General features: G+C 64.5%; 4 protein-coding genes across 5 annotated transcripts in view; 2 read left to right on the forward strand and 2 right to left on the reverse strand.

Annotated features, from left to right (window-relative positions):
* Positions 1 to 2,214, forward strand: part of CHLRE_04g223900v5 (uncharacterized protein) — a 10,065-nt gene extending 7,851 nt beyond the window's left edge. The window contains exons 18-21 of the mRNA XM_043061948.1: positions 87 to 166; positions 548 to 888; positions 1,154 to 1,277; positions 1,723 to 2,214. Of these exons, the coding sequence (XP_042925300.1) occupies positions 87 to 166; positions 548 to 888; positions 1,154 to 1,277; positions 1,723 to 2,079 (902 nt within the window). The 3' untranslated portion in view covers positions 2,080 to 2,214. The remainder of the gene's footprint in view (positions 1 to 86; positions 167 to 547; positions 889 to 1,153; positions 1,278 to 1,722) is intronic.
* Positions 2,215 to 2,333: 119 nt separating this feature from the next.
* Positions 2,334 to 12,289, reverse strand: CHLRE_04g224002v5 (uncharacterized protein). The gene is made up of 14 exons (XM_043061949.1): positions 12,166 to 12,289; positions 11,418 to 12,003; positions 10,707 to 11,084; positions 10,054 to 10,140; positions 9,500 to 9,590; positions 9,123 to 9,249; positions 8,510 to 8,597; positions 6,483 to 6,536; positions 5,556 to 6,079; positions 5,049 to 5,188; positions 4,594 to 4,859; positions 3,758 to 4,261; positions 3,448 to 3,507; positions 2,334 to 3,174 (listed from the first exon to the last, which is right to left on the reverse strand). Exons 1-14 carry the CDS (start codon positions 12,201 to 12,203, stop codon positions 2,926 to 2,928), a joined length of 3,192 nt encoding a protein of 1,063 aa, XP_042925301.1. The 5' UTR covers positions 12,204 to 12,289; the 3' UTR covers positions 2,334 to 2,925.
* A 110-nt stretch (positions 12,290 to 12,399) lies between these two features.
* CHLRE_04g224100v5 (uncharacterized protein) lies at positions 12,400 to 18,769 on the reverse strand. Of its 2 annotated transcripts, none has more exons than XM_043061951.1 (11): positions 18,219 to 18,769; positions 17,616 to 17,680; positions 17,161 to 17,212; positions 16,717 to 16,848; positions 16,295 to 16,424; positions 15,830 to 15,945; positions 15,277 to 15,308; positions 14,757 to 14,816; positions 13,771 to 14,169; positions 13,504 to 13,605; positions 12,400 to 13,173 (listed from the first exon to the last, which is right to left on the reverse strand). In XM_043061951.1, exons 1-11 carry the CDS (start codon positions 18,283 to 18,285, stop codon positions 13,024 to 13,026), a joined length of 1,305 nt encoding a protein of 434 aa, XP_042925303.1. In that variant the 5' UTR covers positions 18,286 to 18,769; the 3' UTR covers positions 12,400 to 13,023. The 2 variants fall into 2 exon arrangements, with proteins under 2 accessions (XP_042925303.1, XP_042925302.1); XM_043061950.1 differs by having other exon boundaries at positions 18,219 to 18,399.
* A 90-nt stretch (positions 18,770 to 18,859) lies between these two features.
* On the forward strand, positions 18,860 to 27,691 carry CHLRE_04g224150v5 (uncharacterized protein). Its single transcript, XM_043061952.1, has 18 exons — positions 18,860 to 19,290; positions 19,745 to 19,811; positions 20,259 to 20,330; positions 21,096 to 21,175; positions 21,708 to 21,834; positions 22,088 to 22,193; positions 22,361 to 22,504; positions 22,829 to 22,984; positions 23,485 to 23,682; positions 23,750 to 23,786; positions 24,029 to 24,189; positions 24,515 to 24,622; positions 24,969 to 25,078; positions 25,451 to 25,492; positions 25,881 to 26,006; positions 26,241 to 26,402; positions 26,717 to 26,792; positions 27,006 to 27,691. The coding sequence occupies exons 1-18, from the start codon at positions 19,145 to 19,147 to the stop codon at positions 27,095 to 27,097; spliced, it is 2,010 nt and encodes a 669-aa protein (XP_042925304.1). The 5' UTR covers positions 18,860 to 19,144; the 3' UTR covers positions 27,098 to 27,691.

A 27,691-nucleotide genomic window follows, 5' to 3' on the forward strand; every position in this document is an offset into this window, starting at 1 on the left:
GCGCTGTTGCTGGTGGTCACTGCACTCATCACGTGCGCACTGCACCGCGCCGCGCCGCAACGCAACGCACCGCGATCCGCACGCAGACGCGCTGGGCGACGAGCTGAAGAAGACACGGCAGCAGCTGCAGTCGGCGCGTGACGACAACGTGCAGCTGTTCGAGAAGGTGGGGTTGGGGAGGTGGGGTTTGAAAAGGGGAGGGGCTTAAAAATACCAGTCCAAGCTTGCACCAAACCCAATGCAGAAAGAGAGGTGGATGATGTGCGCAGCCAGCAAGGCCCGGCGTTGGGTGTGTGCTGCTTGGGACGAATCCGTAGGATTTCCGGATGCGTTGCCCACCTTGTGCCATTACCGTAGTGCTGGTACGTCCATACTGATGCGGTGTTACCTGCTGTGCGTGCCGCCGCCACAACAGCAACAACTTACCAGTGAAGCATCATCTCTTCCATTCAACAAACCAACGGTTACAGCCATCCCTCAGCGCGCCTGCCCAATTGCCGCACACCCACCACTGCCTTATCTAACTATAAGTTTAACTCACCCACAGGTGCGCTACCTGGAGCGCTTCAACCAAAAGCTGGCGGCGGCATCGGGCCGCACTACTGTGGTGCGTGTGGACGGCGCCGGCGTGTCGCAGCCCCTCGCCGAAGACCTGGGCCCGCGTGCCAACCGGTACCAGTGCGGCCCGTTCGCACTAGAGGTCGGCGGCGGCGGCGATGGGGGAGGCGGAGGCGGTGGGGGAGGCGTGCCCGGCGGCGCAGTGCGCTTCGGCGGCGCGGGCGGTGGAGCGGGGGCTGCGGGGGCTGCGGGGGCGGGGCCCACGGGCATTCGCAGCCGCGGCGGGCGGAGAGGCGGCGGCGCCGGAGCGCTGGCGTGCTTTGGAGACGGGTGCGTGTGCCGGCTTGTGCTGACTGCCCTGCGTTGCCCCTGCGCTGCCTTTGCGTTGCGTTCGCGTTTCATTTGCCGTGCTTTTGCGCGCCGCCGGCTCCTTCGTGTGAATGATGCTCCTGCGCGCCCCCGCCTCCGGGCACGGGCTCTGCCGCTTCAGTCGTTTCGGGTTTGGGTTTTGAGGTTGTGGCCACGACCGTGCCCCCTGCCCGCCAACTGGCCTTCAACCGCCCCGCGTCCGTGGCCATTCAACAAACCCTTCCAGGGAGGATGTAGAGGGCGGCGGCGCCACAGCTGAGGCGCGGGCGCAGCGCGCCTACGAGGCGCGCGTCAACCCCTTCGCCGAGTTCCAACAGAGCGAGGCTGAGGCGCGGCTGAAAAACCTGCAGGTGGGGCGGGCGCGGGCGTGTGGGGATGGGGTGGGGTGGGGTGGGTTTGCAGCGATCACGTGTGGTGGTTGGGTGGGGTGAGGGAGGCGGAGGAGGCTGGGGGGGGGGCCAAGCCGCCTTCCTCCCAGATGCTGTTGGGTTCGCGGGCCGGCTCCTTGCTGTGCGGCGTCCCAATCGGATCGGCGCAACGTGTCCCCTGCCTGCTGTGGCCGACCTGCCCTCCCGCTGGGGCCCGACCCGCAGTGGCGCCATGCCCTGATCCTTTCTGGCCACGAAATTGGGACTGCAGCCACGCACACTTGCGCGTCACCCCCTGTGCGCTCTTGCCAGACGCACACGCACAGATGCCGCACACCGCACACCGCCTTACGCATGCACATGCACAGTCTCAACACTTTCCCCTTTCCCCTTTCCCCTTTCCCCTCCCTTGCTCTCCCAAACGCAGGTGCACGATCGTGCAGTGCTGGCAGGCAGCAAACTGCTCATGGGCAGCCGAGTGGCACGCATGTTCTTCGCTGTGTACACCATCATGCTGCATTTCGTCATCCTGCTACTCTTCTTCTACGCAACCACGCCCTGCCCCGCGCCGGAGCCGCTGGCGGCGGCGGTGGTGGGCGCGGCGGGCGCGGTGGCGGCGGGCGCAAGCCCCGCGGCGGCTGTGGCGGCGGCGGGCGCTGCGGCGGCGGCGGCGGCGGCGGGCGCGGCTGGGCGGGGTGGCGCGGGGCAAGCGATAGGGGGTGGGGTTTTGCCGGGAGGGGGGGCTGGAGGAGCGGCGGCAGCAGGCGGCGGCGGTGTGGCGTAGTGGGTTATGCATGTGTTCTGTGTGACGAGAGGTGCTGATGCTTTGCTCAATGCAGTGAAGCTTTGCAGCAGGCAGGATGTACAGTATGCATGCGGTGGCAACCGCACAGCAAAATGCTTGTAACGTGAGATTGAAGGAGCACGTGACAACTCCATCGCCAGCGTCGTCCACAACTCGTATCAGGCTATCAGCTTAGAGCCCTGGACAGCTGCGGGGGCACACACCACCGACCGTGTCGTACTTCAGGGTTGCAAAAATGGAGATTCTTACAGACCGCCTAGCCTGTCCCATCGCACACTGTCACTGTCCAGCTGACCGGGCGCATCCGAGGCTGTATCGTACTGGCGTACTCGCGGCGTTCCCACACGAAGCAACACATACCCGCCGCGCGATCGCTCTTACACGGGGCTGCAATAGCCGTCTCCATCAACTGCGTCACTCAGAAGTCAGAACTCCGAGCTGTTGGCCGCTGACTGCCGGAACGCCTGGCACAAGTCGCTGCTCGTGACATGTGCTTGAGGGGTATGGGTTGCCCCGGAACCCGTGAATTTTTAGCCCCACAAATCAAACACAAAAACACAAGTCATGTCGCCGAGTGCTGTCAGCCGACAGGGCCCACTGGCCATTGCAGTAGCCGGGCACAACACCGCGCCTTCCAGCGCCTCCCTTCCAGCGCCACCCTAGCCCTAGGCTCCATCGACTGCACGCCCAAGTGACGACGTCGCAGTAACCCGCATGTACACCTCGGTCGTGGATCCTAGCGGACCAGATCAACCCCGTTAGCTCCAACCGTCACCAGCGGCACGTGTGTGCAGCCGTCCACCGCGCCATCTTGTCATCTCGTCATCACGTGTCTCTCCGGAACACCGCGCACCAATTGGAGCGGTCATAAAACACCTCCTCCAGCACCCCGCACAGCCCCCCCGGGCCCGCGCCGCCGCCGCTGCCGCTGCTGCTGCCGCTGCCACCCTGCTGTGCCCGTGCGGCAACCCCCTTGCCTTCCTCGTCTCCACCGCCCGCACCAGCACTCGTGTCATCAGCGCCGTCAGCGGCCGGGCCCGCGGCCAGCGCCTCCTCCACCAGCGCCGCCAGCTCCTGTGGGGGCCACACGAAGGCATGAGAGGAGAAAGTTGCAAAAGACCTCAGATGCAGGTGAAGAGAGAACGCTGGCCCGACAAGAAGTCCGGGTACTTTGCGGGTACATGGCGGATGCTCCACACGTGTCAAGTAGTACGGTACACGCCCAAGAACGAAAGACGTGTGGTGTCCACACGCCCCCGCCGCCGGCCCCGCCGCCCGCCGTCCGCTGCCTGCCCCGCCCCCGCCCCGTCCTCCGCCCCCGCCGCCGCCCCCCCGCCCCCGCCTCACCTGCTGTGTGAAGAGGTGGTAATAGCGCTGGAACACCACTGCGCCCTTGGACTCATCCACCTGCATGCGTAGTATGTGTGCGTGTGTGCGTTCGTGTGTGCGTGTACGCTGCAATTGCCAACTTTCCGTTCCTGTTCCCAAAGGTGACCAGAGCCCCGACCGAACAGGAAGCCACATGCCACTTCGTTCATGAGCATGCTCGTCCCACGCAGGCGCAACCGGGCTGTGGAGCGAAGGGTCGGCACACACCGGCTTGCGCCTGCAACGCATGGCTTTGACACGCCGTAGGATAAACACAACACGCACGCACCTTGGGTGCCGCCACAGCCGCAGCCGCCTCGCCACCAGCCGCTGCTGCCGCCGCCGCCGCCGCCGATGACAACGACGACGACGACGACGGCCCCGCGGCGGCGGCTGCGGCAGCGGCGGCCTGTTGCGCCACCTTGGCCGCCCGCGCCGTCTCAGTCCGGTGAAAGGGCAGGTGCCACGGCACGAAGTAATCCGCCCCAGCCCCCGCCCCAGCCCCCGCGCCAGCCCCCGCCCCAGCCCCAGCCCCCGCCCCCGCCTGGCCCTCTGCTGCTGCCCCCGGCGCCGCTCTCCCTGCCCTGGCCCCGGGCCCATCAGCCTCGCGGTCGCTGAGGCTGTCGGCGCTGCTGCTGACATACACGGAGGCAGCAGCAGCAGCTGTACCTCCCGCGGCAGTAGCTGTAGCAGTAGCGGCGGCTGTAGCATTCGGTGCTGCGGCTGCTGCTGCGCCGCCGTCCGCCACTGTCGGTATGCGTGTCCACTTGGCCAGCGTCTTCTTAGGGTCCTCCTGATTGTGCGGGTTGGTGCGGGTGGAGGGGAGCTGTTTGCACCATTCCCATGTGCGAAGAAGAATGCGCTGGGGCATTGGCGCGGGGACTGCCTCCTCTGTCTCCGTGGCTGCGGTCACTGCTTGCTTGGAGAGGCCCACACAACCCCATAACGGCCAGCAGCCCTACTCGCTGCCTCCCGAGCCTCCTGCAAACCAATCAATCCAACGGGCCGGCCCCCAACACCCTACCACACACAGGCCTCCGCAACCCGTGCCCTCATCCGTGCCCCCATCCGTGCTCTCATCCGTGCCCTCATCCCTGCCCTCCTGCAGCCCAAGGCCGGCCGCACCTGCTCCGTGGCCCACACCGTCACAATGCCCCGCCCGCCGCCAGGCCGCAGCACGCGCAGCAGCTGCCGCAGCAGCCGCACGCGGCGGGCGGGGCTGGAGAGGTGGTGCAGTACGGCAATACACAGCACGCCGTCAGCGCAGCCGGGGCGGTACGGCAGCCGCAGCGCGTCCGCCACGAAGGCGTCGGCGGCGCGGGGCGGGGCCAGGTGCGGTGTGGCGGGGCAGTGGGGCGCGTGCAGGCGGGCCGCGGCCACGCCCACAAGGCCTGTGGGGGATAAGGGTCCGTGTGTTGGTGTGTATGCGCTTTGTGATGTTCATGATGGCTGTCCAATTGATGTCCATTTGATGCGCCATTCCACTGCTTGATTTCCTTGTTTGGTTGCACTCACACCACCTTTGACGGCTCGGTCACTTGTCAGACTGCATTATGCCACACGGCTTGTCTCACACTCACCCGCGCTGATGTCGCTGCCTAGCACGGCGAGGTCGGGCCGCACGCCAAAGTACTTGCCGTTGCCACAGCCCACGTCGCACACCACCCCGCCCGCAGGCAGCGACTCAATGAAGGCGCGCACACGCGGCCAGATGGCGAACCTGTGTGTGTGTGTGTGTGTGTGTGTGTATATGTGTGTGTGTGTGTGTTAAAGAGCACAAGGAAAACATTACGCGTAGGACAGTGTATGCGATGCAGAATTACGGTGTGTGTGTGTGTGTGTGTGTTGGTGTTGGTGTGTTGGTGTTGCTGTGCTGTGCTGGTGTGTTGGTGTGGTGATGCGGGCACAGTAAGTCGGGAGAGAAGGCAAGGCTGCCGGTGGTTCCCGATTCCCCGCACCTCTCACCCACCGAACGCAATCGAACAGCCGCCCCACTTGCAGTTTACTCCCTCCCCGTCTGCGTCTGAATGGACGGCTACCCCACTCCACCCACCCACCCTCCAGTGACCATCACGCGCCCCCCATACCTTGTGGAGCTGAAGTGCGGCGCGATGGCGTCGTACACCTTGTGCACGTACTCGGCCTCCAGAGCTGCCAGCCGCCACTCCCCACCCCCCTCGCTGCCGCCTTCCCCCTCCTCATCCCCCTGCCGGCCACTGCCGGCACCAGCGTCCCCGCCGCCTCCCGCATTGCCGGCGCCGGCCGCAACGGCACCTTCAGCTGCAGCAGCAGCGGCAGCAGCAGCAGCAGGGGCCTCGCCCTGTGCGGCCGCGGCGTGCGCTGTGGAGCCGTTTGCAGCGGCAGCGGGTGAGACCCCCGCGATCGCCGCCGCCGGCTGCGGCGGCTGCGGCGGCTGCGGCTGCGGCTCCAAGGGCTGTGGGGGCTGAAAGGGCTGCGAGAACTGCGAGGGCTCCGAGGGCTCCGAGGGCTGTGAGGGCTCCGAGGGCGGCTGCGGCGGCTCCGAGGGCTGTGAGGGCTGTGAGGGCTCCGAGGGCTGTGAGGGCGGCGGCGGCTGGCGCAGGAGCGATATCCGTGTGGGCGGCAGGACACCCTGCATGTGCATGTGCATGTGCATGTGAACGTGCAGGCCGGGGTTTGCATGTGGGTGCATGCGTGTGGCTTTTTGCATCGCGCGTGTGTGCAAACTGATTGCGCACAAGTAGCGTTGGGTCCAGCTGCCCACCCATTCCGTGGCCTCCCTCCGGCCACCCTTACATGCCCCCGCCCACCCCCTCCCCCCCCCCCCCCGCTCCTCCCCCCCCGCGTCACCGAGCCCTGGCGGCGACATTTATCGCCGGCGCCGCTCGCCCTGCTGCTCCACGGCGCCGCGGCCCACATCCCATAAGTATTATCGCTCGCAACTAACGCCTCTGCCTGCGCTCCCGTTTTCGTTGGTTTTGGTTTAGCTTGGGCTGGTATCTACAACCCCACCCCCAACCTCCCCCCCACCGCACCTGTTGGCTGTCACAGAACTCGGGGTAGGAGCAGTCGCAGGCGAAACCGCGGGCCTGTCAAGTCCATGTGGGTCATCCATGTGGGTCATCCATGTGGGTCGGGTGGTGGGTCAGGTGGTGGGTCAGGTGGTGGGTCAGTTGGTGTGTACGGCAAGGGTTCAGGTAGGTCATGTGGGTCACATGGGTCATGTGGCGGGGTTTGTGGGTTGGTTGGTTTGTAGAGGTGATAAGGGTCAGGTATAGACTGGTGGTGGCAATGGTGGTGGAGTTTGAGTGGTAGGGCGGAAAGGGCGGAGAGGGAGCAGGCGGGCGAAGTGGATGGGGTGAACACACACACACACACACACACACACACACACACACACACACACACACACACACACACACACACACACACACACACACACACACACACACAAGCTCCGCGAGCTCCGCCTCAAGTCTGGAGGGCCTGAAGGGCTGGGCCACATGCTTATGTGGATGTCGGGAATGGAGGCGCTACTGGACAGCCTGTTCATCGGCGCCGACGTCGAACTCAACCAGCACGGATTGGACGAGGCCAAGCTGGACAACGCGATTGCCCTCGTGCAGCGCCAGGTGCGCGGCCTGCGAGCCGAGCACACGGCCCGCGCCCGCGCGGCACGCAAACACAGCTTGCTGCTGGATCAGCTGTCGGGCACCGTGCAGCAACTGACACAGCAGCTGAACGCATTCGCGGTCGCGACAGCGGCCGTGCTGGAGGTGGAGACTGGCGGAGGGAAGGGCCTGGCCCCCAGTGCCGCATCGTCCGCAGCGGCGGCTGCAAGCCGCCCGGCGCCCCCGCCGGGCGGGCCCAAAGCCGCCGCTGCCCCACACGCTGCGCCTGCGGCAGGAGAGGCCGCGAGGCCGAACCCGCCGCAGCCGCAAGCGTGCACACACCTGCCGCCGCCGCCACGGGCGATGGCGGCCAACAAAATACTGCTTCGTGGCGCAAGCAGCGAGCAGGCGGAGGCGATGGCGCGCGGCGACTTCTCTGCTCTGGGCCTGGGAGAGGGCTCGATGGGCATGTATGAACGTCGGTGGCGGGCTAGCAACGCGGGTCGCGTTTGGAATGTGGAGGTAGTGGTGACCAGGGATCAGCGGGCGGCCTTCATCAGGGCTGCGGCGCAGATTAAACACACCGCAGGCGTGACGGTGGCCCCCTTCCTGACGCCGGAGGGGCGGGCAGCTAGGCGCGCGCGGCAAGCCCAGTTCGACAGCCTGGTGGAACGGGGTCTGCAGCCGTACTGGCGGGGCACGGACATCGTGACTGAGGAGGGGGACCGGCGCTGCGTACACCCCGTGCAGTAATGCACATGGCGGATAACTGAGAGGGGCGCGCACTGTGTGTGTTTTTAAGTCCAGCGGAAGTTAGGCTTGTTGTGACTGCAGGGCTAGGACACAGCAGACGGTTTTGGTTATTGATCCTCTATCTCACTTTGTGGCTGCCCTTAGGCATATTCTGCCCTGTGGGGAAGGGAAGGTAGCTAGTGCCGGCGGGATGCTTGTTTTGCGGTTGCTGCGGCCACGTGCCGGACTTGGACGGTACATGACTTTTTGCTAGGCGAACAAACAATGCATGGTGGCCAGCTGCCGGCTCGCAGCAGTGTTGATATAGACGGAGGTGCGGCTCCTAGGGCCAAACCGAAGTCTCACCAATATAGACGGAGGTGCGGCTCTTAGGGCCAAATCAGTGTCTAACCACAATAGATGGAGGTGCGGCTCCTGTGGCCAAACTGACGTCTAACGCTACGCGTAGGGTTGGGAGACATGTGCTACCAGACCAATGCGCGACAAACAAGTTGCTAATGCGCCCCTGGCACTAGCAACTACAGGTTGTCCGGATACACGATCACGTGATCTGATAAACAACTGTAAACCGTTGTTACACACACACACACACACACACACACACACACACAGGCACACACACACACATACGCACACCCACACCCACACACCCACACACACACACCCACACACGCACACATGTGACTGCACGCCCACACCTGTCGGAAGGTGAGGGACAGCCGCCGCCCCCGCGCCAGGCTCTCGCCCTCCACCGTGTCATTGAGGCGGTGGGGGATGTAGTGCTGCCTGCAGGGGCCCCGGGGGGGGGAGGGGTAGACGGGTTGAAGGGGTTGTGTGCCCGAGCCCAACGATAAAGTCCCGGGGGCGGGGACGGGCAGAGGGTGCGGGGATGATGTGCTTGGAAAGCGCCTGCGGAAGGGCTCAACACCCGGTGGTCATGGGGTATGTAGTTGGCAACGTAGCTGGTACAGTTTGGCAAACGCACACCTACGCAACGAGCGCTCCTGGCTGGCCTCCCACCCTTGCCGCCGAACCGGCTCCAGGCCTGCTACCCACTCGCACCCCACCATGCCCCACCCCATCCCCGCTGACCCCCGCCCCGACAGCTCACTTGCGTTGGAACCAACGTATTGCCCCCCTTCACCAAATGTCCCCACGCAATGCCCTTCCCAGTCCTCACCCCCACGGCCCCTCCCCCCTCCCCCCTGACCCCACTGTGGCCCCGCCCCCACGGCCCCTCCCCCCTGACCCCTCCCCCCTGACCCCTTCCCCCTGACCCCTCCCCCCTGACCCCTCCCCCCCTCCCCTCACCAGGCGTATCTGCTCTCCCCGCCCATGATGAGCAGCGAGCGGCGCGGCAGCAGCAGCGGCCTGGCGGCCTGGCCCCGCCGCAGCTCCATGACGGCGTGGCTGCCCAGAGACAGAGAGATGATGGGGCCTGGGCGGGGGTAGGGTGCGGGTGGTGGTGGTGGTGGTTGTGGTGGTGGTGGCGGTGGTGGTGGGGTTCAGGGGTTCACGTGGCGGTGTGGTGTGTGTGGGTGTGTTGGGGGTACGGGGGCCTGGCAGCAATGGGGGATGGAGTGGTGGCGCAAACACCAAAAGGCCCGCACGCGCTCCTGAAAGACCTCAGGCCACTCGGAGTCCCGCCCATGTCACCGGTATGCATCCCCGCCCGCCGCCAGCCTCACCTGTGAAGGCTGAGTGTGTGTCGATGTGCGGTGACAGGCCCACGCCCGACTCGTACTCATTCACCGTCAACTGGTCCAAGCGCATGGCCACCTGGAGAGGAGAGGGGTCGCATTCATTGATTAACAAGTGAAGGCTGGTGGTAGTGGTGGGGTTGCAAAGGTGGCACAGAGAAGTGCAGTGAAATAGACAGCAGGCGTAGGGGCACGCGGTGGGGGGGGATGAGCGAGGCGGGCGGCGGGACGGGGCGGCACGTTGGCGTGAGCGAGGGGAAGCTAACCACCTCAACTCCTTCAGGATGTAGTGCAGTACGGCAGCCTCCACAATCATGTCCCTCCGTGTTTCCTTCTTTGTTGGTCATGGTGAAAACAGCCCACAACCACACGCACACACCCTCACCCACACGCACATTGACACCCACACCCACACCAGCACCCACACCACACCACCACGCCACACGCACACCCCTACGCTGCACACTGCGTGACTACGCAACCCTGCCCTTTTACCCTGTCCCATCGCGCCCCCACACACACACAAGCACACCGCTGCGCACCTGCGGCAGCTCCCCGATGCGCCGAGCCAAGTCGGCCGCCCAGCTCGGCAGCGGCCCCAGAGGCCGGGCCAGGTCCACGTTGCGAGTCTTGAGAGTCGGGCAGGAGCATATGCGGAAGGGTATGCGAGAGTGAGCTGGTGGCAAGAGATGGAGCAAACTTCCAGCAAACAGCGCCTCGCCCCGCCCCGCCCCGCCCCCGTACTTTGCCCGGCCCCGCTTCCGTGCTTTGCTCCGCCCTGCCCCGCCCCGCCCCGCCCCGCCCCTGGTGTGACAAGCCGTGCTGGCAAGGAGCAGGAGCCCACACCCCTCACCAAGCTGCACCAGCCCCCACTAAATCCACAGTAACCCGCGAGTTGATTAAGTTCTGGTTGCAAGAGTACGTAGGTTTCCAGCCCCCATGCTTGTATCCTGTTCCCAACGTAATTAACCTCGTAGCCCCTATCCCACCCCTTTTCCGTTGGGCCCGGGCACATAACCCCACCCCCACTGTTACTGTTCCTGGCAACGCCTTCACTTCTTAATTTATTATGAATGTGAGCCCCACCCCCTCCTCACCCCCCCTCCTCACCCACCTCCACCCACCTCCTCACCCCCCTCCTCACCCACCTCCACCCACCTCCTCACCCCCCTCCTCACCCCCCTCATCCCCTCACCATGTAGTCGAAGCGGTAGCCGTAGTGCTGCACACGCCGCTTGGCCAGCACCTCCCACCCCGTGCCCAGCCCAACCCCCGCCCCCGCCCCCGCCCCGCCGCCGACCCCACCGCCGCCGCCTCGCCCGCTGCACGACGCAACCTCCACCCCTGCCTCCGCCTCCGCCTCTGCAGCCTCCGCCTCTGCAGCCTCCGCCTCTGCAGCCTCCGCCTCTCCCGCCTGCGCCTGCACCCCTGCCTCCGCCTCTCCCGCCTCTCCAGCCTGCACCGCTCTCAGCAGCTCCTCCTCCTGCTCCGGGCTGACGAAGTCATGTAGCAGCACTAGGCCCGGCACACCCAGGCCGCCAGAGGAGGTGGCCACCGGCCTGGGCACAGGCCGCTGCATGGGATGAAGGGGCTTGGTTCGTGCGGTGGTGGATGTGGTGCCGAAGCCAAAGGGACACTCATCTCCAAGTCCAGATGAAACGCGACCCAGAACCCGAGCCTGGATGAGCCCCGACCCGCTACGTTCCTTCCCAGCCTGCTCCCCACAGCTGCCCAAAGCCACCCCACCTCCAACCCGCCACCCGCCCCACCTTGTCCCTCCGCAGGTGCACGGATGTCACTACCACCTTGCGCCCGCCCACCCCACAGCTCAGCTACAGCCCAGCACGCCAGGCCACGCCCATTCCTCTCCCCACCCCACCCCGGTCCCACGCCATCCCCGCCCCACCTTGTCTCTCCGCAGGTCCGCAAACGTCACCACCACTTTGCGCCCGCCCGCCGCCGCCCACGGCCCTGCCTTGGGCACCGCTGCCGCCGCCGCCGCTGCCTGCTCCTCCCCACAGAACTCCAGGAAAGCGTGGAAGCAGCGCAGAGGCGCCGCCGGGCCGCCGCCGTCGCTGTCGGTGTGAGGGGCAGGCTTGCTGGGGTTGTGATCTCCTTCTGCTGGTGCTGTTGTTGCTGTGGATATTTCTGCTGCGGATGCTGCTGATGCTGTGGATGTTGTGGGGGTTGTGGATGCCCCTTCGGGTGCCTCGGGCAGTGAAGGCCCCGGTTCGTGCTCCCTGTCTACTGATGAAGCTGCTGACGCCGAGGCGCCCCCGGGTGTGGCCGCGTCCTTGGCAACTGGTGGCACAACAGTCGTTTTAGGCGCTGTGTTGGTGCAGCATTGTGGCTGGGCTGGCGTGTCAGGCGGCGGCGTGTGCGTGACTGAAGGTGTGTGATCAGGCAGCACCACGGTTGGCCGCCCCCACGGCGCAAACAGGTCCGCCAGCTGGCCTGTAGTCAGGCCGTGCACGCCCCCGACCCACAAGTAGCTGCGAGAAGGTAGGTTTGTGGACGGGGGGGAGGGTAAGGGCGGCAGAAGGAGGTCGTGGGGGGGGGGGGGGAAGCTGGCGTGGGGTGCGGGTGGTGGCGATTCGGTCGGCGGCCGCGACGGCCAGGTCAAACACTGCTGAGACGCGAAGGAGGCATCTTACCGTGTTACGAGGCCTGGTGGAGCCTTTATGAAGTACATGATGCCTGCCAGGAACGTCTATCCACGGTGGCGCCGATTCACGACTGCATGCCTTGTTGAGCGACTATAGCGATTGCCTAGGATTTCATATCATGCAGGTTAATGCGTTCAACATGATTATGCTATTCAACAAGACAGCAGCTGCACAGTATTGCCGCTGCAGGTTCAAGCATTCACACGGCTGGGATATAAAAGCTGCTGGGCCACATTAATAAGCAACTTATTATGCAATAGAAATGCCTCTGTGTTTCAAGACTGCTCTAGCCGTCTAGGTGGCCGATCGTGTCCGCCCGCCTTCACGCTGACCCTGGCCCTGACCATCCCTGGTCTCGTCAACGCTTCTCGCCGGTGCCTTCAAACTTGAACCCCCCCTCTATCTGCTCAAGCGGCTCGCCATCTTGCTCAAGCGAAATAATCGACACACCCTACTTACGCGCGCAGTCCTCCCGCCTCCGCTCCTGCAACAGTCCTGCAACGGTCCGGGAGGCTGGGACTCCGCACAGTCACGCTTCGCCATGCACCAACTGCGTCCAAAGCCGCACACGCACGCTAAAGCCTGCTCCGCTGCCTTCCGCCCCATTCATATTCTGCATCGGAGCTCCTCAGGTCAATGAATCTGGTCACGTACCTCTATCGGCGTTTCCGCACTCATGCGCTCTGCTGTCTGCTGTCCCACCTGCCACTGCTGTCCCCCGGCCGCCAACGCCGCTGCTGCCACCCGCTACTATCACCCACCACCAAACCCCCCTCATTGCGGCTCCCACTGCTCCCGCTGCAGCAGCACTGCTACAGCCACAGCGCTGCTACAGCCACAGCGCTGCTACAGCCGCTCGTGGCCGCGGTTCAGGGGCGAGACGGCGTCGGCTCGTGCTACAGCCTGCAGCAGGAGCTGCCAGAAGGCGGGCACGTCCACGGACAGCGCCACGTTGGCGTTGGCGGGCAGCGGGCTCTGGCCCCACATATCACACACCTGCAGGTACGGCACCGAGTGATGGCGTGTGTGTGTGTGTGGTGGGGGTGGGGGTGGTGGGGGTGGTGGGAGGTTCCATGCATGTTTGGTTAAGACGAGATGACGTTGGGGGGAGGCAGGGAGCTCGGCGTGGGCGTTCGGGAAGGAGGGATTCAGGGAGGGAATAGGCAAGGAGGATTGGGGACAGTGCCGTATGCGCGCATGGGAGGGATGAGCAGAGGGCAAGTAGGACGTGCGGGAAGGAGTGCCCCGCCTCTCGCTTGCCCCTCACTCCCTGCCTCCCCGCCCGATCCTTCCCTCGCTCCCCACCCCCTCCGTCCCTCGCCTCACCGTCTGCCCCGCCGACAGCGGCGAGCACGTCTCCACGTCCACCCGCATGCGGCGGCACTCGAACAGCTGCGGCGCGATGACGTAGGCCACCGCCACAGGGTCCTGGGGGGGGGAGAGGTGGGAGGGAGATGTGGAGGTGGAGGGGCGGGGTATACGAGGCAGCCATAATGCCAAGCAAGTATCACTCATTGCAGACTTCATTCATGGAGTTACAAGAGGCATAAGAGGCCCCAGATTTCCAAGAGACATAAGAACCCCGCCACGCACATGCAGGGGCGGGTCGTCGAATTTGAACACGCGCTTGTAGGTGTCGGCGAAAAACAGGAGTAGCTCCTGGATCGCGTGGCGGAAGGGGCTGGAGGCAGTAGCCGCCAGTGCCGCCGCCACCGCGGCGGCGCCGCCGCCCGCCGCCGCCAGGGCGGCGGTGCTGGCGGCGCCGCGCAGCGACGCTGTGGCAGTAGCGGCAGTGGCAGCAGCCGCGGCTGAGGCCGGGTCTGGTGAGGAGGAGGAGGGTGCCGCTGCTGGCGCCGCAGGATCAGTTGTCCCCTGTGGACTGGTGCCGTTGCAGGTGCCCTTGCCGCTGGTAATACTGCTGTCACTGGTGCTGCTGCCGGCACCCCCGATGTCGGCGAGCACTCCGGGCGTGGCGAGCACGGTGTGTGTCACCTGCGGTTGCGGCAATGGTGGGGGCAGGGCACAGCGGTGTCACGTAGCGGCGTCAAGGCGCCAGCTACTTAGAGCAGCCCCAATCCCCCCCGTACGGCGCTTTGAGCTAGCCAACTAACGCACCACCAGCGCACAACCCTTCAAGCACCAACCAACCAACCAACCAACCAACCAACCAACCAACCAGCCAGCCAACCAACCAACCAACATGGGGGGAAAAGTTCATTCCAGAACCAAAAGCAAGAACCCAAACCCGCCAGCCTTACCCAGAGCGTGGAGGTGGGCAGGGCACAGCGGCGCCGGGCAAGCGGGCGGCGTCAAGGAGCCAGCTACTTAGGGCAGCCCCAATGCCCCGCGCTTTGAGCTAACTAATGCACCCCCAGCCCAGAGCCCACAGCCCTTCAAGCACCATCCAACCAACCAACCATCACCCTGCCTGCCCACTGTCTGACCGCAAGCCACTGACATGCTCCAAATTCCCCGGGTAGCCCCGTCACTCGCCCTCCAATGCGATCAGTCCACCTCCATCGCACCTCGCCCCACCAATTTCGTTGGACTCGGGCATACGACCCTCCCCTCCCGCTCACCTCGAGAGGCACCATGGTCAGCGGCACGCCGCTCTCAAACACCATGTTGGCAGCCTCAGGCTGGGGGGGCGGGGGCCGGGGGGCGGGTGCACGGAGCGGGTCAGTGTGGGCGGATGCGGCAGCGTGTGTGCATCAACAAAACAACAAAACGAGGCGTGTGTGTATGCATGTGTACGCACGGTATGTGTGTGTATGCATGCACGGTATGTGCACGTGTATTTGTGTTCATTGCAGGCAAGGGTGGGCGAGTAGGCAAATGAACACGGGGACCACGCCAGCAGGCGCAGGCACTGGGCGGCGGTCTAAACAGCGGCTAGGGTGTTAGGCTGCCTTGCTAGGGTGGCACCCCGGTGGCAGCCAGTCTGTGGGACTTACGCGCCGGTAGGAAGGCCTAACGGCGCGTAAGGCCCACATACTCTAAGGGTAGCCCCAGCTCGTCATCAAGTCCCTTTACGGCGTTCCTGCTACACAGTCAGACCTAACACGGCACGTGTCATGTGGCGTGTGGCACGTGGCTCACGTCGGTCTGGATGTTGAACTCCATCACAGGCCCTGCAGGCACGGGCACGCGGCAGGGACGAGGGTCTTAAAAACGCACATGGAGAGGTGTTGAGGGTTTGAGCGTAGATTTATCATGAAGCGTCATCCGTGCCGCAGAGGCACTGTGCCCACCCGCCATGCCTAGCCTGTCTCCCATCCTCCCATCCTCCCATCCTCCCAGAACCCACCATCACCCACCACTCCCACCCCCGCCACGCCCACGCCCACCTCTCCTTCCCCGACCCCACGACCGGACGGTACGCACGCGATGGTGCGACACATGACACAGCAGCCCCACCCCACGCACCCATGCAAAGAGCCCTACACCCCACACCTCCATTCCCCTCAGTTGGGTTTGGTGTAGCTTGGGCTGGTATTTACAACCTTACCCCCCCCCCCCCCACGCCCACACACGTACCTTCCACCCCATCTCACCCGTGTTGCCCACGCCCACACACGCACCCAGCCCCCGGCCTCCACCCCATCTCACCCGTGTTGCCCACGCCCACACACGTACCCTCCCCCCATCTCACCCGTGTTGCCCACGCCCATGGCTCCGCCCATGAGCACCAGCTCCACCCACTGCGCCGCCTCCGGGTACAGCGCCAGCAGCAGCGCCGCGTTGGTCAGCGCGCCCGTGCACACCAGCCTGGGCAGGGAGGGAGGGATGGGGGGAGGGTTGGGAGTGAGGGATTGTGGCAGGGAGGGTTGGGAGTGAGGGATTGTGGGAGTGAGGGTAGGGAGTGAGGGATTATGGGAGGGAGGGTTGGAGGTCGGGAAGAGCGGGAGGGTAGACAAGGAGGTGTGCCCGAGCCCAAACAAATAGGACCCAGTAGTGAAGGAATCGTCGCCCAGCCAGGGGGCAGTCAAGCGCAAGCCCGGAACAGAGAGCCATGATCCGAACGCTGACTGAGTGAGGAGATGGGTGGCTTGGGTACAGATGAGATGCGGTAGGCACTTCCAAGCCCACAGTAAGGGGAAAGGGCGAAGGCACTCACCGCACGCGCGGGCACTCCGCCTCCCCCGTGCCGCCGCCGCACTCGCCGCCCGCGGCCCGCGCCTCGTGCTCCTTGGCGAGCTCGGCGTGCGCGGCGGCTATGGCTTCAAACATCACATTCACGGCCTTGCCTGCATAGGGAAACAACAAGTAAGGACCGGCTTCCTTTGTCCCGAGCTTCCCGACAGCTCTCTTTGTTGTGGCCCGGTTCCGCACCGTCAAGTCACTCCGCAGTCCGCACACGAATGTCGCCCTGGTATGCGCTCCGACCCACATACACATCCCAACATACGATCACATACACATACACACACGTTTGTTCTGTTTAACACATACACACACGCGCTTCCCATGTGAATCCTCGCGCACGCGCATATGCGCACGCGCGCCCGCACACACGCGCACGCGCACGCTCACACGCACCCGGCCGCGGCTGCCTCCCACTGCGCGGCAGCAGCCTGCCCCCCGCGGGGCCGTCCAGGCCGCTGTCCCCGTGTATCTCGGGGCAAAGCATGGGGCTCCGCATCAGCGGCCGCGGCTGACCCGCCACCACGTCTGTAGCGGGCGGGTGGGCGAAGTGGGTCGGTTGCAGCGGGTGCGGTGGAAGCAAAGGGGGCGGGGGGGGGAGGTTGCAAGGACTTAAACGGCTCTCCCCCAGGGTTTTGCCTCTGGGAAAGGTGAAAACAACCCCACCCCTCGCGTAATTAGTCATGGCGCTCCCTCGTGCACAGCTCCCAACCCTCCACCGCCAGGCCTCACGCACCTATCTACAGGCAGGCGTGTGCTGCCCCCGTGTGTGTGTGTGTGTGTGTGTGTGTGTGTGTGTGTGTGTGTGTGCATGGTGTGCTGATGCACGCCCCTGCTCACCTATGTGACTGAGCCCGATGGCGTCCAAAACATCCAACGCATTCTTGGTCACCTGGCCAAACACACACAAGCTTGTTGAAGTGTTGCGCATGAGGCTGGCGAAAGCCAAGGCTCCCGCCTTGCCCGGCATAACACAGGCAGCGTATGCAGGGTAAGTGACTGTTTGCATGTGTTTGTGTGGGTGTGTACATGTGTGGGTGCGTGCACATGTGCGCGCGCGCTGCAGACACAGGGGCGCAATTGTCACAGCTCCAAACAGTCTCTGGTTTCAAGGTAACGGCGGCGGCGGTGCGTCGGACCCAGATCAGAGGCAATCAGGGAGCCCCTCAGCCGTAAACAGCTGAGGTCTTTGGAAGGCTTGACCCAGTTCCGTTCATGGCATGAGGCGCGCACGCAATCAACAGAAGGGATGCCGGGTCTGCCTAGCCCTACCCCAAGCTCCTTGCCGCACCCACCTTGGCCAGTGTCTGGTTGCCGCCAATGGTGCTGACACCTAACAGCCGGAGGCCGGGGGTATGGCCTGTGCACCATAGGACAGGACAGGGCACGGCCCAAAACACACACGGGTGGTTACTAAGGTTGTTGTCGTCAATACATAGCTAGCTGTACTCACCCGGCACGCAGGGGCTTGTGCGCGTTTACCTCGGGTGCCGTGCCGTGCAAACCCCAGGCCAGGCGGGTACGTCACGGCCCCCCTCCCCTCCCAGATGACCAAGACTGAAGGTTAGGTCGCACTGCATTTCTGGGTTGGGCGACGATTCCTTGAACATTTGGGACCTAGTTCGTCGGACTCGGGCAAAGAACCCCACCCCTCCAAACCCCTGGCCAGGCGGGTACGTCACGGCCCCCCTTCCCTCCACACCCCTCCTCTTCACATCCCGGACCCCAGCTCCCGGCCCTTCTCTACACTGGTGCGCGCTGCTGGAACGTGCCGGGTAAGAAGCCCACGGGCCCTAATAATGCCAGCCTCCTACCCAGTCCCAGCCTGCCTCAGGGGACTGCTTCAGCGACCCAGGCATTATGGCTGCTCGCCCGTCGCAACGTGCCCACGAACCGACCTGCAAGCAGGATAGCCGTCGCGTCGTCGTGTCCTGGGTCGCAGTCAAGCCACACGGGTATGGTCATTTGAGTTAAGTCTCGGGCTCAGCGAGGGCGAAGTGCAAGCTCGGCTGTTATTGCTTGCAGGCTAGCTTGTGCCAGTGGCATAGAACGTACTATTTACGCTGCTAACATGTTAAGTTGTAAATTCCTTGCCAGTTGTCCAAAGAAATAAGCTGTGGGGCATTGACGTGCCCTTTCCTCTCCAACACGCCGGGTCGGGGCTGTCCGAGCTCCCGACGCCCCCCTTCCCTCCCGCCACCCTTTAATTAAAGCCTACACCCACCCTATGATGCAGTTGTTGTATGTGCCGACCGCAGCTCGGACTGGATGGGGCCCTTCCCGGATGTCTGGCCGACATGCGCGACTGCTTCCACCTCCCCACCTAGCAACCCTAATGGCAAACATGGATTTTCAAAGTGACCTCATCTGCGACCCACTTACAGCTGAAGGGCACGCGCGCGGAGCTTGGTCCAGGCCTCCAGGGCCGTCCCAACTGGGTGAGGTTCCGGCACGGACATGCTCGAGAATGCGCAATACTCACCCGCAATTTCTGTGACCCCCATGTCAGATGAGCCTCCCCCTTCCAGGTAATGATGAATCTAGCATTACCGAGAGCGTCCCGGGGAGGGTCCACGGGACAAACCCATTCACGGCACGCGTTCGCGAGTCTCCATGCACGCAGTCAGCCTAGTGCCACCTCAGCAACGAGACTAGAATTGCAGTCGCTTTCAGTCGCTCTAACTTCATGCACAGATATTTGTAAATCTACTGCTGGCTCAGCTTCGGGGACGTCCAACTCCAGCCCTATGTATCCTAGTCGCCCCAAATAAACTTGACAACGAGCCAGGCTTGCAAACGCGCAACACCACCAGCAACTTCAGAAATGTCTTCTAACGCCATCTCATACACCGAATGTATAGCAGCATTAGATCAAGGCACACAATCCACTCGAGTCTACATTTTCGACAAGGAATGCAACGTCCTGGCCTCGCACCAGGCGGAGCTCCCGCAAATCTATCCACAAGCAGGGTATGTCGCTTTACTTGCGGTGCCGCGACCAGGTGTCAGGGCTCGTAGAATGCGCGTCTCAGAGCTTGCATGTCCCGGACCCTGGCCCCTGCCGGCCCGCTTCCATTTGCCCTGTCCGGCTGGCCCTCGCGTGTCACCCCTTGAGCTTTTTTGTCAGCATGCCCCATGTGTATGGATGTTTGCGGGTCCCACAGTGGGCACAGACCTCTAAGTGCTCTGCGTGGCCTTGCCAACGCCTGCTCAGCAATTGTCAAGCTCACACATTGGGCGCAGCGGCACGCCCCTTATGGCACAGTGCATACGAAGCTGAGGGTGTCAACACTAATCTGCGCCAACCGTTTCACCGTACGCTTGCTGCTACTACTGCTGCTACTACTGCTGCTGCTTCTGCTGCTGGTGATTATGATGGTACTGCTGCTGCTGATATCGACCAGTTGATGCTGCTGCTCTGCAGGTGGTGCGAACACGACCCACTTGAGATTTGGCGCACGGTGCTGCAATGCATCAGCCAGGCTTGGGAGGTGAGGGCGCAGGGCACGGGTTGTACCGGTGTGTATGCGGAGGGGGAGGGGTGGCACGTGCGGCTGCCGGGCGCAAGCGTCCAGGCAACGATTCAAGGGAGCGTGATAACGGGCAGGGCAACAGCTCGTGGTGGCGTTTGCCTGTGGGTGAAGTGACCGGGGGCGGAGCTTGGGGGCGGGGCTGTGGGAGCTGGGGGCAGGCCCAGCGTCCCAGCGTTTGCAGCCAAGAACACGTTGATTTGGGTCGACTGGCGGGGTCGATTACATCCGGGCCAATGATCAGGGCCAATGATATATTCGTTAGCTTCAAGAGAAGCCGCGATCGCATTGTCTGCCATTACCTGACCACCACTGCCCTGTTTGCCGGCTCGTTGTTTCGCAACTGCCACCACAAGCCGCAGCGTGACATGCGCATGTGTTCGTGTGTGTGTTTGTGTGTGTTCGCAGTCGGCTCAGCAGCACGTGGTGTCCAGCGGGCGGCCGCCGCTGCGCATGCTGTCGCTGGGCATCACCAACCAGGTGAGGGGGGCGGAAGCGGGCTGGGGAGGAGGCTCGTGGGGAGGAGGCTGGTGGGGAGGGGCGGAGAGGAGGCTGGTGGGGAGGGGCGGAGAGGAGGCTGGTGGGGAGGGGCGGGGAGGAGGCTGGTGGGGAGGAGGCTGGTGGGGAGGAGGCTGGTGGGGAGGAGGCTCGTGGGGAGGGGCGGGGAGGAGAGTGGGGAGGAGAGGAGAGGGGTGGAAAGAAAAGGGGCGGATAGCGGAGGGTGGGGGACGGGATACAAAGGCTTGGTAGGAGCGGGGATGGGTGGGCTGGGATGGGGGTTACAGGGGTGGAGCGCCTGCATCGCGCAGCAGAGGCCGTGGGGTTGTGCACAGTGCTTGAGGGAGTGGTGGCGCTGCGGTGTGAACGGGCAGGCGCGCCGTGCAGGCACGGGCCTGGGGCACGTGTGTGTGTGTGTGGGGGGGGGGGGGCGTTCATAGGAGAAGGGGGCCCCATGTGCTCGAGCCCAGCGACCTTGAACTCCATGCCGTTTGGGCCTGTGTTGCCTGCATGGCTGCCTGTGTGTATGTGTGTATGTGTGTGTGTGTGTTTGTGTGTGTGTGTGTGTGTGTGTGTGCGTGTGTGTGTTAAACAAAGAATCAAACGTGTGTGTGTGTGTATGTGTGCCTGTGTGCGCATGTGTGCGGCTCTTTGTCCCCCCCCTAATCATGAATGTAACCCCCCCCAATGTTGCCTACCGTCTACGGTTTCCTTGGATGATCATGAGTGCGACCTTCCGCCTTGCAGCGTGAGACCACGGTGGTGTGGAGTCGCTCCACGGGCCAGCCTCTGCACAACGCCATTGTGTGGCTGGACAACCGGACCAGGTGGGGGTTGTGGGCCTCGGGGTTATTGGAGCGGGGTTGTGGGAGGGGGTTGTGTCCCCGGGGGTTGTTGGGGTTGAGGGGTGGCGGGGTAGAGTTCATATGCCCGAGCCTGAGAACGATAACGCCGGCGGGGTGGGGAGAGGGGAATGGAGTTATTACAGCATCGGGTCGGGAGAAGTGGGTTTAAGGCGCTGTGGGTGGGGGCTGCGGGTCGGGAGAAGTCGGGAGGCGGGGGCAGGGGCTGGGGCTGGGGCTGTGGGTCAGAACTTCCAAGTCGGGCATGTGGGTCAAGGCTTCCACGTCTGCCATGTGGGTCAGGACTTCCTTCCAAGTCCGCCATGTGGGTCAGAACCTCCATTGGAGATAATGACGTGATTGTGAAGGACAGGGAGAGAGCCCATGGAAAGCGCCCATGATGAGAGCCCCCCGGCGCCCATGTACTCCACCCGCCACAAGTTCACCACAAACCCCTCCCCCCCTTCTCCTCCCCCCCCTCTTTTCCCGCCCCCTCTCCTCTCCTCTCCCCCCACAGCGAGCTGTGCGAGCACCTGTCGCGGGTGTTTGGCGGCGTGGACGCCTTCCGCTCCGTGACCGGCCTGCCCATCTCGCCCTACTTCAGCGCAACCAAGTACCTGTGGATGCTGGAGAACATCCCGCAGGTGTGTGTGTGTGTGCGTGTGTGTGTGTGGGGGGGGGGGAGGGGACGGGCGATTAGCCCGTTTGTCTACGTTGTGCTTCGTTGTGATGTGGGCTCCGTTGACATCCCTCCCTTTCTGTGTTGCTTGACGCTTGTGGCCTGTGTGTTGGGCTCGGGTTCTTGACCTCCTCCGGCCCCCCGTCGAAACACCACTGCCACACCGCATCGCCAACGTCAACCCCACGCATGCGCACGATGTTCACACGCACATGCAGGTTGCGGCCGCCGTGGAGAGCGGCGACGCGGCCGTGGGCACCATTGACAGCTGGCTCATCTGGCAGCTGACCGGCGGGGCGGACGGAGGCGTGCACGTCACGGACGGTGGGTGGGGGGAGGGAGAGGGAGAGGGAGAGGGAGAGGGAGAGGGAGAGGGAGAGGGAGAGGGAGAGGGAGAGGGAGGCAGAGCAAGTTGGAGGCCATGCAGGCACACGGCAACAACGTCCACACCTCCTCACCCTCCCGCACCTGCACCCCCACCCCCACCGCAGTGACCAACGCCTCCCGCATGCTGCTGATGGACCTGGACGCGCTGGACTGGCACGAACCCACGCTGGCCGCCTTCCGCTGCCCCCGCGCCGTGCTGCCGCGCATCGTGTCCAACTCGGAGGTGTACGGCACCATCAGCGCCAGCGGTGAGGCGGAGGGGTGGGGTGGGGGCGCATTCAGCAGTGAGGCAGGCGGGCGGAGCGGTCCCGAGGGAGGGTAGCCCAGGGATGCAGGCCCAGGGATGCAGGCCCAGGGAGGCAGGCTCATGGGGGCGGGGGAGGTCTCTCCTGACCACCGCCCTTCACACTGTGGGACGGATGTCCCTGCCCCTACGCTGCGCCGTGTCAACATCGAATGTACCCCCCCCCCGCCCAGTTCTCTCCCAACCTCTACTGGAAATGATGCAACTGGAAATGATGCAAACAACCCCCTCTTCTGTGTTGAATTGCCTCCTCAAATCCGCCCCTCAGCCGCCACCGCGCTTCACAGCCACGGCCACGCGCAGTACCACCAGCACTACGCGCCGCCGCTCCCCGCCGCCGCCCACGCGCACGGACTGGCGCCCGCGGGGGAGGTGCTGGCGGCGGCCGACAGCGGCAGCACCGGCTCCCTGCCGGGACTGACGGGTGCGTCTCGTGTGCGTGTGTGGGTATGCGTGTTTGTGTGTGTGCTATGTTTGTGTGTACGTGTATGTGTATGTGTGCATCCGTATGTGTCGTTCAGAGCATCAAGAAGCGAGAGGGCCGACATGTGTGTGCGTGCATGGTCATGCGTGGTGTGTGTGTGTGTGTGTGTGTGTGTGTGTGTGTGTGTGTGTGTGTGTGCGCGCGCACGTGTGCGCACGTGTGCTGGTCGAGGGACGGGCCGTCACAGCGGGGTCGGTCGGCAGGCTGTGGGCGCGCCTCACATGCGCGCACGGGCCTCCTCGTCTCTCCGCAGCACCCTTACACTTACACTTAAGGTGCCTGGGTCCGGCCCTTCAGCCTACCGCAGCCCAGCCTCATCGTGCAACCCCCGGGGCTCGCTTCTTCATGGGGCCGGAACACACCGCATACTGACACGGTGTCCCTCCATGCTCATCTGCGTCCACCTCCCCAACGACTCCTTTGGCCCGGCTTGCCCGCAGGCATGGCTTCTGGCGGCTTCCGCGCCGCCGCCGCCGCCAACGGTAACGGCAACGGCCACGGCATGCACGGCATGCACGGCAGCGCCGGCCACCTGCTGCCGCACGCCATGCCGCATCCCGGCCTGCGCCACCCGCTGTCGCCGCTGGAGGGCGTGCCCATCGCCGGCAGCCTGGGAGACCAGATGGCGGCCGTGCTGGGTAAGAAGGAGGAGGGAGGACGGGAGGACGGGAGGACGGGGGGACGAGAGGACGGGAGGGGGTGCAGGAGCGAGGGGTCGTGGCGTTTTCAGCAGCAAGTTAATGCAGGCGGGTCGGGGGGGGGCGGGGCACCTACTGACTCCTGTCCTGACCCAACCCATTGCCACCTCTACTCCCTGCGCTACCCCTTCCACTGCACTCTACCCCGGCCTCACCCACCCATCCATCCGCCCCTCGCCCCTCATTGGGCTCGGTCAGTAACCCCCATCCCCACCCCCTCCAACCCCACCCTACCCCTCCCACCCCTCCCACCCCACCCCCCAACACAACCCCACTCCAACCGCAGGCCAGCGCTGCCGGCCCGGCGAGGCCAAGAACACGTACGGCACCGGCTGCTTCATGCTGCTGAACACGGGGGCAGCGCCGTATCGCCTCCAACCACGGCCTGCTCACCACCGTGGGCCTTCAAGCTGGGGCCCGACAAGCCAGCCAACTACGCCCTGGAGGGTGGGTGGGTGGGTGGGCCAAAGGCGTGTCAGCGGCGGGCGTGTCGTGCTGCGCGTTGCATTGCATTGCGGTGTGTTGCTCTTGCTGCAAGTAACTCACGCCCTGACTCGACGGAAAGGCGCATGTGTACGTAAACTTGCGTTGTTTTGTGCTGCTGCTACTTTCCTTTGGTGCTTTGCTGATGCACTGGTTAGCTCATTCCGCCGCGATCCTTCGTCTGCGCTACCTCCAACTCCACCTCCCACCCCACCTCCTACGCCTGCTGCCTACTTCGCTACACTTCTCTGTACCAATCTTCGCAACCCCGCCTCCCACCCCACTCCAGGCTCGGTGGCGGTGGCGGGCCTGGGTGTGAGCTGGTTGCGAGACAACCTGGGGCTCATCGGCAGTGCGGCGGAGAGCGAGGTGCTGGCGGCGTCAGTGAGGGACAGCGGTGAGGCAGCGGCAGCAGCAGCAGCAGCAGCAGAGCACACTAGAAGGGTGTGTGTGTGTGTAGACCAGCCCAACCTACACCGAACAGAATGCAAAAAAGCGAGGAGGAGAGCGTGGCGTGGAGGCGTGGTAGCGGCGTAAGGTCGTGCGACAGCGGTTAGCAGCATGATGGGTGCATGACACACATACATACACATGCACACACATATAGCACGCACATGACACACACACACACACACACACACACACACACACACATACACAAACTGGGCGAGTACTCTGGTTTGGGCATCGACACGGGCACGCGCCCGCCGCCTCCCTGTCCCTGCCCCTGCCCCTCCGCACAGGCGGCGTGTACCTGGTGCCCGCGCTGTCGGGTCTGCTGGCACCGCGCTGGCGGGCGGACGCGCGCGGCGTGCTGGTGGGGCTCACTAGCTTCACCACCCGGGCGCACGTGGTGAGCGGGGCGGGGAGGGGAGGGAGGGGAGGGAGGGCAGGCAGGGTTTAGGGTTTTAGGGTTGCAGTGGAATGGGGTGGGGCGCACAGCATCGCTGCAATTACTGTGTGCAGTCCGGACAGCAGGGCTGGCCGTGAAGGGGCGGCTGTGGAGGGGGGGGGCTCGGGGGCGGTTGAGGGCGCGGCAGTCAGCACCGCGGGCGGGCCATGCGCTCCTGCCGCTCCTGCCGCTCCTGCAGCTCCTGCCGCTGCTTGCCAGAACGCACGCATTCCCATCAGGCATGTCCGCACTCGCGCATGGCGTGCGTGTGTGCGTGTTTTAAAGGACTAAACGAAAGCGTGTGTGTATGTGTGTGTGTGTGTGTGTGTGCAGGTCCGCGCCATGCTTGAGGCGATCTGCTTCCAGACGCGAGAGGTGGGTGGGGAGGGGCGAATGGCGCCCGAGTACTGACGAGGGACATGGGGGGGGTCGTCCGCGCCGCCGCCACCCGCCATCCCCACCGCCGCCACCCGCCGCCATTGGCGCCGCCTCCTACGACGCCTGTGCTGCGCCGGCACAGATCGATCGTCGCTTGCAATGCTCGTCGCGGTTCCCCACTGTCTGTGACGCCTCTGACCAGCCTGCAATACCGGGCTGCTCCCTGCTCCCCACCCGCTGCCGCTCCTGCTGCCACTTCCACTACCACTAGCGCCCTCCATACCACCACCTGCCCACCGCTACCTGCCCAGCCCCACCTCCGATACCACCCAACGACCTCCCCACCACCTGCCCACCGCCACCTGCCCCCCGCCGCCGCCGCCAGGTGCTGGACGCCATGCGGCGGGATGCGGAGCTGGACGAGCACCACGGCGGGCTGGCGGCGCTGCGGGTGGACGGCGGCGCGGCCGCCAACGACGTGCTGATGCAGATGCAGGCGGACCTGCTACAGGTGCGTTGGGGAGGCGGATTCGTGCCTGTGGTAAGAAACGAAACGAAAGCCCGCTTAGACGTGCCTGTGTGTGTGTGTGTGTGTGTGTGTGTGTGTGTGTGTGTGTGTGTGTTTGTGTTAGAGATCACGAGGAAGGAAACACGAGTGTGTGTGGGGGGGGTGCGTGCGTGGGAGATGGCGTGCAGAGCCGCCGCTGCTACTGCCGCCGCTGCTTCGCCCGCTACTGCCGCGCAGGTGCCGGTGCTGCGGCCGGCCTTCCGCGAGACCACCAGCATGGGGGCGGCGCTGGCGGCGGGGCTGGCCGTGGGGTTCTGGACCAAGGAGGAGGTGTTCAGTGGCGGCGACCGGGGCGCGCGCGGCGTGACGCTGTTCGCACCCTCCATCAGCAGCAACCAGGTGAGCCCGCGCAGGGGAGGGGCCGGCACGAGGGGCCGGGGAGGGGCCGGGGAGGGGCCGGGGAGGGGGTTGGTGGGGCTGTGAGCCTGCCCCTGCGTACCACCTATGCCCCAGGCTGCGGCTCCAGGCACGCACAGACATCCCATGCGGGCTACGCAGCCCTGCTGGCGTAGCCTCCTCCCAACCCCTGGTCCCCCCCTTACCCTCACCCTCATCACCACCATTACTTGCCCCCCCCCTCTTCGGGTTCGGTTCAGTTTGGGCTGGTATCTACAACCCCCCTCCTCGCCATTATTCCGCACCTCCTCTCTCAGGCCAGCCGCCGCTACGCGCGCTGGAACAAGGCGGTGGAGCGAGCCCTGGACCTCGCCGACCTGGCACCGGATCCAGGTGAGAGAGCTTGCGAGAGATCATGTTTCGCGGAATGGCGCGAAGCCTCAGGCGCTACTGCCGTAGCGCTATCACCAGAAGCCGTGCGATATCGCGTGCAGGGCTCGCCAGTACGGTGTGTTTCACATTGGCTGCTCGCGTTTTGCATGGAGCCGTGTTGTGAATTTTTGTTCGTACACCAACCACTGCGTGCCTGGGCTGTGCTTTTCGCAGATGAGGACCTGCCGGAGGAGGTGGCGGCGGTGGAGCCTGCGGAGGTGGCGGCGCCAGAGGCCGCTGAGGCGCTGTGCCAGCCGCCAATGTAACGTGGCAGCTGCAGGGGGGTTGGGGTGGCGGCGGCCCCAGGGCAGAGGTGTGTCGCCCTGGAGAGCGGAGCAGGGGTCGACTGCGGGTGTTGGGTCGTATGATACATGGTGCTACCAAATAATGGTTCACATATGGTGCTACCAAATAAACCGATGCCCCGGATCCTAAGCCAACCCACCAAGCGCTGAGGGGGCGGAGCAGTGCAAGCGGCGGCGCTTCATCCAGAGAGCTTCTGGTCTGGGACTTGCAACCGCAGGACCAAATCAGACAACGGGGTTCAGGGCGGCCTGAGCGCCCATGAAGCCTGGTCGGGCTTGACGCGGGGCCATGAATTTCACGGACGCATGCGGTGTATGACATACGGTTCTTGCAGGCGGTGCCGTCCTTGATGGTGCTGTATTCTCGAGAGATTCTGCCATTCTGGACTGGTGCAGGTGGTGCTGAGCATTGCTGGTAGAACTGCTTCTGCGGGACTGTATTAGTCCTATTTCATCACGCGTGACGCTTCAATCAGTGAGAACCTTTCAAGGCGTCAAGGCAACAACCGTCCACCTTCGCCCTGAGGGCTGCAGCTGTTCCATCCAGAAATTCTG

Source organism: Chlamydomonas reinhardtii, chromosome 4 (genome assembly GCF_000002595.2).
Source record: "Chlamydomonas reinhardtii strain CC-503 cw92 mt+ chromosome 4, whole genome shotgun sequence".
NCBI classification, from domain to species: Eukaryota; Viridiplantae; Chlorophyta; class Chlorophyceae; order Chlamydomonadales; family Chlamydomonadaceae; genus Chlamydomonas; species Chlamydomonas reinhardtii.

Coding starts and splice junctions, on each gene's coding strand:
- CHLRE_04g224002v5 (XM_043061949.1), bottom strand. CDS start 12,203: ATGTACTTCATAAAGGCTCCACCAGGCCTCGTAACACG. Junction 6,080..6,482: donor AGTTCTGTGACAGCCAACAG/GTGCGGTGGGGG, acceptor ATGCACATGCAG/GGTGTCCTGCCGCCCACACG. Junction 4,860..5,048: donor AGGCAGCGACATCAGCGCGG/GTGAGTGTGAGA, acceptor TATCCCCCACAG/GCCTTGTGGGCGTGGCCGCG.
- CHLRE_04g224150v5 (XM_043061952.1), top strand. CDS start 19,145: ATGTCTTCTAACGCCATCTCATACACCGAATGTATAGCAGCATTAGAT. Junction 19,812..20,258: donor GCATCAGCCAGGCTTGGGAG/GTGAGGGCGCAG, acceptor GTGTGTTCGCAG/TCGGCTCAGCAGCACGTGGT. Junction 23,683..23,749: donor CCAGATGGCGGCCGTGCTGG/GTAAGAAGGAGG, acceptor GAGGGGGTGCAG/GAGCGAGGGGTCGTGGCGTT.
- CHLRE_04g224100v5 (XM_043061951.1), bottom strand. CDS start 18,285: ATGACCATACCCGTGTGGCTTGACTGCGACCCAGGACACGACGACGCG. Junction 17,213..17,615: donor GCAACCAGACACTGGCCAAG/GTGGGTGCGGCA, acceptor GTGTTTGGCCAG/GTGACCAAGAATGCGTTGGA. Junction 16,849..17,160: donor CATCGGGCTCAGTCACATAG/GTGAGCAGGGGC, acceptor CGCCCGCTACAG/ACGTGGTGGCGGGTCAGCCG.